The sequence below is a fragment of the Sander vitreus genome, chromosome 13, assembly GCF_031162955.1.
Source record: "Sander vitreus isolate 19-12246 chromosome 13, sanVit1, whole genome shotgun sequence".
Classification (NCBI taxonomy): Eukaryota; Metazoa; Chordata; class Actinopteri; order Perciformes; family Percidae; genus Sander; species Sander vitreus.
Window position 1 is genome coordinate 19,779,921 of NC_135867.1, and position 10,721 is coordinate 19,790,641.

Consider the following 10,721-nt stretch of genomic DNA (forward strand, 5'->3'; position numbering starts at 1 on the left):
ACTCAAATCTTCAAACTATGAAATCCTCTAAGCCCAGAATCATCTAAAACAGCACTGAACTAGCTTTCACTATAGATTTGTCTTCCCTCCATTTACCTCTGTCACGGTTATTCTCAATCCTCACTCTACTTTCATTTGATAAAAGTGCTAAATGACACTGCAATAACTGTTCCCATAATTTGCTCAATGTCTCACACTGTTAAGGGTTTTTACCATATTGCTGGATTTGCATTTATGTGTACACATGCTTGGAGACTGGGGCCATCTCTAGAAACCTAGTCTATAAAATGAAGCTGTCATATTCATATTTAATTTAAAATGTAGCTGTCACATACATATACTGGTATACAGGAGGAGCAGGGCTGCATACATCAGCACTTAGAGTCTGTGTAAAACCTACATGGGCTCTTTCTCCAAATAGCAGTGAGGAAATAGTTTGGGGATCATTTGTTGATATTCAACTGTTAATTAAAGAGTTTGTGGATATCAATGCACAAATAAAAATAATAATATTTTATAACAAAGATGTGATTCTTATTAATAAGGACTGTGAGATTTATCTAGTGTTTGAAGAGGATACATAAATCATTACAAAGAAATTGTCTTACATAACATCATATTTTCTCTTAAAAACATACAAAATACATCTCTATCCTAATAGTGTATTCTGATACATTAAGCCTATCTTTGCCAATCACACAAATATCAATCTTTGAAATTGGTAACAAGAACTTATCCCATACCAGAGACTCAAGAAAGTGTGTTACATTTATACAGCACCTTTGTTTTGACTGCAAAATGAATTACTCAACTTTCACTACATCTCATGTATGGTGCTGTACAAAATCTGAGACTTTGTATCTGTAGCCACAAGAAGGTGCTGTTTGCTCTTTTATGTCCCATGTGAGCAATGTTGCACTCTGCCACCCATAGGCCACATAATACATGTATACAGCACAGTAGACTTTTACCCTATGTGAGAATCTATTAGTATTTATGTGTATGTTGTGTGATATTAACTGGCAAAGAAAGCACTCCTTTTCTACAAATTCTTAATTAGGCTACTTGCAGAGTATTTAAATATGCAATGTCTTATATTATAATTGTCTTATTTGTATTTTTACATTTCCGAATGAGGCTTTGAATTGCTACAGGATCTGCTAAATGTATGCATTTTGTTTGACTTAAAAAATAAGCAATTCAGCCAAATCCACACATTACATTAAATCGGAGGGTGATTTCACTCCGTAGTGTCAGAGGACACAGATTGTAGCCTAGAGGGCATCTTAATTGTGGGGCAGTTAAAAGAGAAAAATATGTTTAAATGATATGGAAGGAGGGCATATATTGAGGAAATACAAAGCAATGTAACCATTCCACACAAGATAATTAATACAATAAGTGCCCACTGCTCCATTGAAACACTAACCGAAGATATAAGGGCTAAAATCTTTGTTAAATGCATACTAGATCAAATCAAAATGTTTATGTTTCATGATGGATGATGGATACTTTCCAGTAGTATATGTCTCTCCATGTTGTTATTTTTGGATGTAGGCAGATACCCTGGCTAATTTCATATGTGTACAATTATATTTGTGATGGGATATACAATTGAGCAAACAAGATATAAAATATATATTGCACACAAAAAAAGTCCTGGTGGAAGATGCATGTTGCACACTGAAATCACATGTATTGCTTTATTATGTTTTTATTATTATTTATTCACTATTTATTTATTGGTTGCACATTATGTTTTGCTCTTTTGGCACAAATGTAGAAACAAGCAACAGGAACATTCTATTTTTTTCTATTCGACATGTGGTAAAATACTTAGAGATGAATTAGGAATGTTTGAGGACAGAGCTATTACATTTGCAATACGTTTGTTTTCCATTTTGGGAGTGGGGTTGGTCTCCCCGGGACCCTCCACAAAAGTGTCCACTGACTGGAGACGTGGCAGCGCCTCCGGTCATATGATTTTAGTTCAAACACGAACCCCACCCTGAAAAGATTTTTCAAATATCACTTGTCCGTTATTTTAAAGTGAAACATACAGAGGTCTGAAAGGCCCTGCAAAATATCCCCTGCATAACTCAGCACAAATAGTAGACACGGAATTTAGTGCTGGTGATCACCCGAAACAGTGCCATTTTTAGACGTTTACTGCTGACGTTTACAGAGGCTTCAAACAGCTTCCGTTTACACTGGTAGTGATTGGACTGTCCTGCACTTACCCCGTGAGCTAACGTATTGGGTGAACAAGTCCGACAATCTACACTTCAATGGAGGAACAGCCCAAAGATCGGGCACAAGAAAGGCAATATCACCACCACGGAGAAGACAAACACTCTATTCAACATACAACTTGTCTAAAACATGATCAGAGCCACTTCCAGCGCCAGCATCAGGAAACGCAGACGAAGAAAACAGGTTGGGCCATCCGGAAAAGTGAGCTAACTCTTGCTAGCCTTAGTCAGCTAATGTCAACGAGCAGACTAGCATTTGCTAACTAATGTTAACTCCACCGTGATTGAGAGCTTAGCATACCAGCTAGCTATTAATTCAAACAATATGCTGTTGCCTTGAATAGTTTTAAGAAGCGTTACAGTTGGTGAGTAACGTTAGCCAACTGATTGGACCGATAGTTGGCCACTGTCGCACCAGAAACCAGCCGTTAAGTTGGCTAGCTGACGTTGCGTGACAGTTGTCGCTGGTGGTGGTTTGACATATCGGGGATTGACCTTGTGCCGATTTTTCTTTTACATATGCAACTAAATCATTTCAGAAATCCCGCTGGGTCACTGTGCGCTTTAACCTCATTAACTGGTATGAGTACATGGTAATTCCCTTTCAACGGGAGTCAAATCTCTATCTTATTCATTTCAGCATGCTTAGCTATGTCCAGTTCAGGAAAGCGAGCCGGCTCCACTGGAATGTTCTAGCTGCCGTTTCCTGTCGGCCATGTTAGAATATCACTGCTATCACTAATGCTATATATACCGTTAGTTATCTGGCTTGTAAATAATGTTTGTACGACCACGGTACTTTGCGGCACTGGCATGCCGTTGTTGTCTTTTGTCTACTCTGGTCGCGGGTGTTGGGTGGCTGTCTTATGGCACAACCAACTATTATTGGTGCCAGGGCGTGTTAATGCCCAACGAGTCAATGGCTAGCTAGTTGACATTAGCTAGCTAACGTTAGCCATATCTGACAGGCCTGTTGCATGTTGTCCACCAGTCAACGTGAAGCCACGCAGCAACTCGATTATGAATTGATGAAGATACTGTTTGCTGCAGCTAAACAGCCACTGTAACTATCGACCTTACGTTTGCTGGCAGCTATGTTAATGCTAATAAGCGAGAACATCACCTCTGTATAATAAGTGAAGCGTATGCAGCAGAAGCTTGTGTGTGCTGTGCCCACAGACGAGGGCAGGCAGCACCATTGAATTTGAAGCCCCACGTTGACACAGCCGTGCCCATATGAGTAATGCATAGACCTATTTGTGGTTCACTGCCACTCCAAATGTATGTCATATATGCTGCTTTGAGCCCTTTTTTTTTTTTTTTAAACATCTTGCAGCAACTGGTATTTGATGTCAGATCAGATAATGTCAACAAAGTTAACGGCTAATGGTATGCAGTTGACCGTTGTGAGGTATAATACATGTCCATAATTTGTTAAATACAGTGAGCACCCAGCTCATCTTTGAATGTGTTAGGAGATACATATCCAGGCAACACTATAAACGTAAACCAGATGGCACTTACCCTGTCTGTCTCACTGCTCTGGACAAAGTTGCTGGACACCATAGCTTTCTTAACATTGAATGCTGCAATGATTTATCAGAAAATACTAAAGTTACCTATGAACACAATAAATGGATTGTTATCAGATTATAGTGCATATTTGTGATTTGTATAGGACACACCATTTTAAATCTGTGGTTAGCAGAGACAAAGTTTTAATTCCAAATGTGATTGATGTGTATAATAAATACTTGGACTCATTTTAAATATGAGTATGGTCGTAGGTACAGCATCTAAATCATTTTTCAGATTTAGTGACTTTAGGGTCCTATATTGCTTATCATACAAAGAAATACTTTACCAAAATTTAGATTTTTGTACTACTAGTAAATCTTTGCATCACTTCTGTTTTCCATAATTGGGAAAGTTCATATGGATTGACACAGCATTCTTGTAAGTCTTTGACCAGTTATAGCAGTTTTCTGCAAACTAGTGGAAAGAATGGTTGAGGTGTTATTTCAATATAAACTGATTTTGTTTCCCCTTTCAGGCAATAAAAAAGTAAACATCAGTAAGGAGGAGGGTGAGAAGAATCCACATCTATCTGATACTGTTGGTATGTCGCATCCCCCCAACAGCAATGGTAACCGACACACAAGTAATGCAAATGTGAAGCAGAATTCCACACAAAAGCTGTACACGACTGTTCAAAAAGTGAGCAGCAAAGGCTTGGACCATAAGAAAAATATGGACCTTAAACATGACAAGGAAAAGGCTCTGGATTTGAATTATCATGAGGGCCCACTTTTGGATAAGAAAGACTCAGTGTTGCTTCAAAATGGTGTTGTAAACTGTGGCTTAATTACAAATGGCTATTCTAGCAAGGACAATGATGGCAGCGGCTCGGAAGGTGGATATACTACTCCGAAGAAACGCAAGGCCAGATGCAACAACGGCAAGAACACTGATTATGTGATAAGAGAAAAGGAGAAAGACATGCAGCATAGCAACACTACACAAGAGCACGGTGCTTTTATTCTTGACACAACTGAGAAGGGAGTGACTTCTAGACTGGATGGCGTTAGAGTCGCCCATAAAGTAGATGCTCAGTCAGCAGCTAGACGGGCTGTTGCGTCAGAGGCTTCAATGGGCGAATCTCAGAGGAAAAACTCTGATGGCAAAACAGTTGGCACCTTTGGTAAAAAGACTGAGGAAAGGCACAAAGCCAAGCTTTCCTCACCTTCAAAAGAAGACTCATGGACTTTGTTCAAGCCCCCTCCTGTATTTCCTGTGGACAATAGCAGTGCAAAAATTGTTCCCAAGATCAGTTATGCAAGTAAAGTAAAAGAGAACCTCAACAAAGTAGCTCAAGGTGGAGGAGAGGCACTGCCACCTCCTGTTAGACTGTCACAGGTCCCTATGTCTGCTATGAAAACTATCACCTCAGCTAGCTTTACTAATGGCCCTGTTTCTGGAAACGGAAACAACTGCCCATCAGTGGGTACCTTCTTTGCTCCTGCTGCTAGTAGTATTCAAACCGCCCCATCTATCCCAAGTGGCGAGAATGTAGCATCTCCTTTGGAAAGTAACTGTAGCTCTACAACCAGTCCTGTAGATGAAGCATATGAGCTTAGAAAGTGTACTCTTTTAATTTACCCTTTAAATATGCAACCTGTGCTCCCTAGTGCTCGTCACCTTGACCCCCCGGCTGCTCAGACAAATCAGAAGGCCTTGGGAGATATCTTCCAGAATCAGTGGGGGCTTTCTTTCATCAATGAGCCCAACTTGGGACCAGAAGGAGGGGGTGGACAGGTGCCTGCAGAGGACAAGTCTACTGTGGTCACACCTCAAAGCGAGTGTCAGGCTGTTGCAGCCAAGGCTGCCCAGCCCTGCTTTGATGTAAGCCCATCATTCTTAGAGCCTGGCACATTGGCTCAAGACCCTGAGAAAAGGACTTGTGCCCCTTGCAATGTGTCTAATACATGTTCTCCTGCTTGTTTGATGAGTGAAGGGGAGAACAAGCTGCAACCATGTGGCCAGGAAAAGACAAAAGTTGAAGCCAAGGGTGCAGGTTCTGCTGTGTTGGCCCCCAGTAAAGACAACGGTGCTAAGCCTGCACAGGGCCAGCTAACCACTGTGCTGTTTGGCTCATCTAAACAACAGGCCCACTCTAAAGACATTGGCAGAAGATGTAGCTGGTCCTTTGATATTAAAGCTGCTGTCACTTATCACACTAAAGGTAACTATGACTATCTAATTTATTAAGATGAACTTGTATAACCATTTAAGTTGTAATCCTTAAACTGTAATTCCTGGTTGATTTGGCAACACCCGCGGTTATTGGTGGTAACGGCAAGTGTTGTTTAATACTACAGCAAACACTCAATGAGCAGCTACTTTGTCAGAAATACAAGAGAAGAGCAACTGGTTCATCTGTTTACAAACTTGCATTGTTTTAGTATAGGCGTCCGTCAATAATATTTGCATCCTGGCTCAGAATAGGCTGTCAAATACTTAATCTCCTGCATTCTGGTAAAGTAATATGCACTAATTTATTGTGGAAATGTCTTGATTAATTTAAAGGAAAACACAAAATGCAGGTAGCAGGTATTCAAAATATAATCAGTCCCTCCAGGATTTTGCGTCCTTTTTTTGAGATTGTTGCGGCCCAAAATGCCTGATTTCACGGGAGCTTTTGTAAAAAATTGCGATAAAAGTTGCGATGTCTTTTGTATGTTTGTTGCAATGAAGTTGCGGGAGAGTATAGTTCTTTCAAAATAAAAAGGAAACTTGTTTTGGGAAGAATAAAACTACTCTGGGCTGAGTTTTCCTAGTAACCTTACCAAAAAGGCTCAGGATGCTGTAAATGTTGGTATAATATGAAAATGGCTGGTGGATTTAAGACAAAAAATAATAATTTATTGAATTAATCAAATTTGAACATATCTGTCAGTGGCTTGTTGATCTTTACATTGTTAGTTATTTTCCTATGCTGGCCTGGGACACACATTCATACGGTTTGATAAAGTACTGACTTTAACTTTTTCAGCGTCCTCAATTTAGGTCATCGTGTCGTCTCATCTCCTTTTTCTCGTGCATCCACCGTGTGTGTGTTGTTTGTGTGTGTGTGTGTGTGCGTTTGTGTGTGTGTGCAAGCGTCAGTCGCGGGGGCTACGGAGCAGTAGCCCCACCCGCTGCAGACAGCCGACAGCCAGGATGGAAACAGCAGCGACTTTTAAATCGTTAGTCTACATTGATGTTAAAACGTATCGGACGGTCTGAAATGTTTTGCACGGTCATTCGCTGTACGTTTTGTTGGTAAATGAGTCACACACACACATGTCTCGTCTTCATATCGAAAACAAGGAAATGATCAACCCGTTCTCACTCCCGATTGGTCATTGGCTCTCAGAGTGCACGTGGGACTGCTGTGATTGGTTGAAGTCGTGGGAAACTTCAGGTTATTGGTCAAATGTGGGGAAAAGTTGCGGTGATTGGTCAAATTTGCGAGTCGCACCAAATTCGCGGTGATTGGTTGAATTTGCGTGAATTGGCGCGATCGCGAAATCCTGGAGGGACTGGATAATGCAGTAAGGCTCTCATGCATTCTGTATGGCTTTCAAATATGTATGTTATCCCTGCTGAGTAGGGGATCACGATATGACCTAAAATCAAAATCACGACTAAATGCACATTATACCTTTTAATGATAAATGATAATTTAAAAGAAATTCACATTTGGCGACTGGCGAGTGTTAATTTCGGACCCCACACGGTAGAATGATTTTAAGGAGAAAGTAGAAAAAAACAAATCAAAATTATCTTCATGGGAAAAATATGTCGATAACGGCTTCAGAATTTCAATGTCGATAAATTTTCGATTAATTGTCCAGCCCTACTGCTGAGTCAACACACATGTATGAGTTAGGCCTCATTCACACAGCCTGCGTTGGCCATCAGGCGATCTGGCAAAAACACAGGTCTTTCCATTCATTTTGAATTGGGGTAGTGCGTTTAGACTGTGGAGGGGGGACCTTCAGAAAAACGCAGCGGGCTTTCAAAGTTGAGACCGACCCCTCGTCACGCTGCGGTAGCCAATCATGTAACCGGCGTTCAGACTTGTCAGTGTGTTTTCAGGAGGTGTGAGAGTCCCGTACAGTCAACGGGAAACATCAATGCCTTTATCGCTGCCACAAGAAAGTTTTAAAACACTGAGGGTAAAACACGATACACAAGCACTGAACAGCCCGGGAGTTTGTGTAATAGCTGAATGTTCCCTGCAACAACAAAGCACTCGCTACGTCTCCCTCGTCTCTTTTCTTTCTCTCTCTCCTGTGAAATAAAGCTGCCTTTATGTGCGGTCGGAAACGTCGAGATCTGTAAACGGTCTGACGGAAAATGGTAATTGTGAAATATAAAGTTTACTTGTGCTACGTTGGGAGGTTAAATAACACAACAGGATGTCACACAAATGAGGCGTTTGATAAGTAACACTCCCACCGCAACACAACCCTGCGGAAATTGACGGAACGCTTTTTTTGGTCTGAACGTAGCGTATGTCTTCCCTCCTCTTTTGTGTCTTTTTGTTTTGGGAAGTAACAACATCTTCAAATGTGCATTTGGCACCTATTCACGTTAATGATACATTCATTCATTTTTAATTAAAATTATTATTTTTGCTCAGTTATGTTCGTAATCGCAATATGGTAGTGGCTTATTGTCCACAAATGTTAACTTCACCATCTCCAATAGCTCACAGCCGCTTCTCTGCAACCTGCGTTCCGCTATCTACGTGGAGATGCTGGAGAAGGAGGTGGCTAAAGCAATTTGACAGCCCAAAGAGCTGGACAGCCTGACTCTGGCCATTCAATTTGAGATTAAATGCTACAGTTAGAACTACCGGCAGAGTCCGGTACATTCAGACTCTGGACAGTAAAACTGAGATCCCATTAGTGACAGCGGAGGCTTCAGGTCCAGTCAAAACAATGCCTAGCTGGCTTATCAGCACCAGCTGCACGTGTAAGAGATAATATAGAGAGGGGAGTTGACTGCTAGAAGTCAAAGACGTTTTGGCGCTTGTGATTTTCCTTTGGTGCTGTCTAAAACCTCTTTAGAGGGCACCACCCTGCATCTGCCATCTAATTTCAGGCTGTTGCAGGTGCAAGTAGTTTTCCACATGACAGCCGGGCATTGTAACAGTAGTCAGTCCTTGCAGAAAAATGCTTTTTCAAATGCAAAAAGTTTTTTCGTGATTGTTGCGGGCAAAGATCCTTGATTATGCGGCACGTTTTCTTAAAAAATGCGATGGAATATGCGGGATATTTATGCAATTTTATGCGATGAACTTGCAAAAATTGCGGTTTCATCATGGCTTCATCGTGGGGCTTGCAGCTTTTCGATGATGTTCATGTCACTTCATAACGTTCCCATGGCAACAGGGGAAAATGGCTGCTCTTGTGTGAAGTAAACACAACATTTTTCAACTTTCTGCTTAGATATGTGACTTTTTTGCAACGAAAATGCGGGGATTATGAAATCATGCAAGCCCCGCATATTTTGCGCGGAAATGGGCAATTTCTGCGGCGAAAGTGCAGCAGAGGTATGTAGCCTGTCGCATGCAACTTTGCATCTAACAGTTCACTGTGGCTGCTCCCACTTGTCCCATTGCTTTGCAATAATAAAAAAAGACAATGTGGTTAGCGCTAAACTCTGTGACAAATACATTGCGTATTTGGTGAGTCCCTGTTTTGGCAGTTGAATGCTTTTAATGTGAAGCATTTGGAAATGTTCAGTTTGGATTAGCACTAACTTAACACAGGGCTGATATTGATTTAGATAGAATTACAAACCGTATTTCTGGATTTTTAGGAGAAGCATAGTGTCCTGTGAATCCCTCGTGCGTGTGAAGGAAATTTTAATCTAAAATTTTAACGTTTTACTAACATTTTAAGGATTATAACTAAGCACTGTCAAAACTCAAGAGATTTGATGTGCTGAATGAATGAAACAACAAATTTAATAAAAATGTTTAAATAGGTCTTTAAACTAGAAGACATATTGCATTTTCTAAAAATATTAATGCTGAAATAATATGCTTTTTTTTCCTTCAACAGAAATGGAATTTATTTTCAACTTGCAAAAACAAGGTAAACTAAACTTGTTCTCACTTCTTCCTAACCTATTTTTTGAAATGTTTAGGCAGTTCAGTTTTCTCAAGAAGAATTGGACCTAGAAATGTTCTGGCATATGACACATATTTGTGAACCCTATCAACAACTATAATGGGTGGGAGGTCAGGCCTTAAGTTACTTATATTCATAAGTGTGTGAAACCAAGGGCATTAATGTTTTGGTTCTGTTCCAAATGGGATGTAAATGTAGAAAAACAAAAAGACTTAGTTTTTATCTTTTACTTAAATGAATTTAGAGTACCTTATTGTGACCTCTACTACTTGCAGTGATTGTGACATTTCAAAATACATTTGTCTCCAAAACCGTGCTGCCTATGCAGCTCTTGTGGCACATAGTCAACATCAAAACATGGAGGATCTAGACTATACATTACTGTTAATGGAGTTATACTTACTCACAATATGACCTTTATATCAGTAAGTTAGCCTGGTGTGTGCCTGTGACACTTTTTTTCTTCTTCTTTTCTATGCAGTTACAATCAAATTATTAGTGTGCATGTACACCTGTTGACTGACTTTTAGTTCATAAATATTTGGTAACCTGATCCTGAAGCTTATAAAGCTAACTCCATGCTATGAATTACTCTACATGAATAAAATGTTGTTCCAGTTAGGCCGTATGGCAGCATGTGGCACAGAGGCTGCATTAATGCCTTCAGCAAGCCTCTCCAGGGCAATCAGCGGTATATCATGGACTAACATAATTGAAAGACAAAAGGCCACATTTGCTGTATTACTAAACAGCATAAACATAAACAACCCAAGGTAATCACCTT

At 40.3% G+C, this 10,721-nt stretch overlaps 1 protein-coding gene across 3 annotated transcripts in view; it reads left to right on the forward strand.

Moving 5' to 3' along the window:
• Positions 1-2,135: 2,135 nt before the first annotated feature.
• The window catches only part of nufip2 (nuclear FMR1 interacting protein 2), a 10,390-nt gene continuing 1,804 nt past the window's right edge, over positions 2,136-10,721 (forward strand). Inside the window, exons 1-3 of one of the 3 annotated variants that reach the window (XM_078265979.1) lie at positions 2,136-2,454; positions 4,306-5,654; positions 5,767-5,978. In XM_078265979.1, coding sequence (XP_078122105.1) covers positions 2,289-2,454; positions 4,306-5,654; positions 5,767-5,886 — 1,635 coding nt within the window. In that variant the 5' untranslated portion in view covers positions 2,136-2,288 and the 3' untranslated portion in view covers positions 5,887-5,978. Of the gene's footprint in view, positions 2,455-4,305; positions 5,995-9,868; positions 9,902-10,721 lie in introns of those variants that run through there. The other 2 variants (XM_078265977.1, XM_078265978.1) reach the window with 2 other exon arrangements.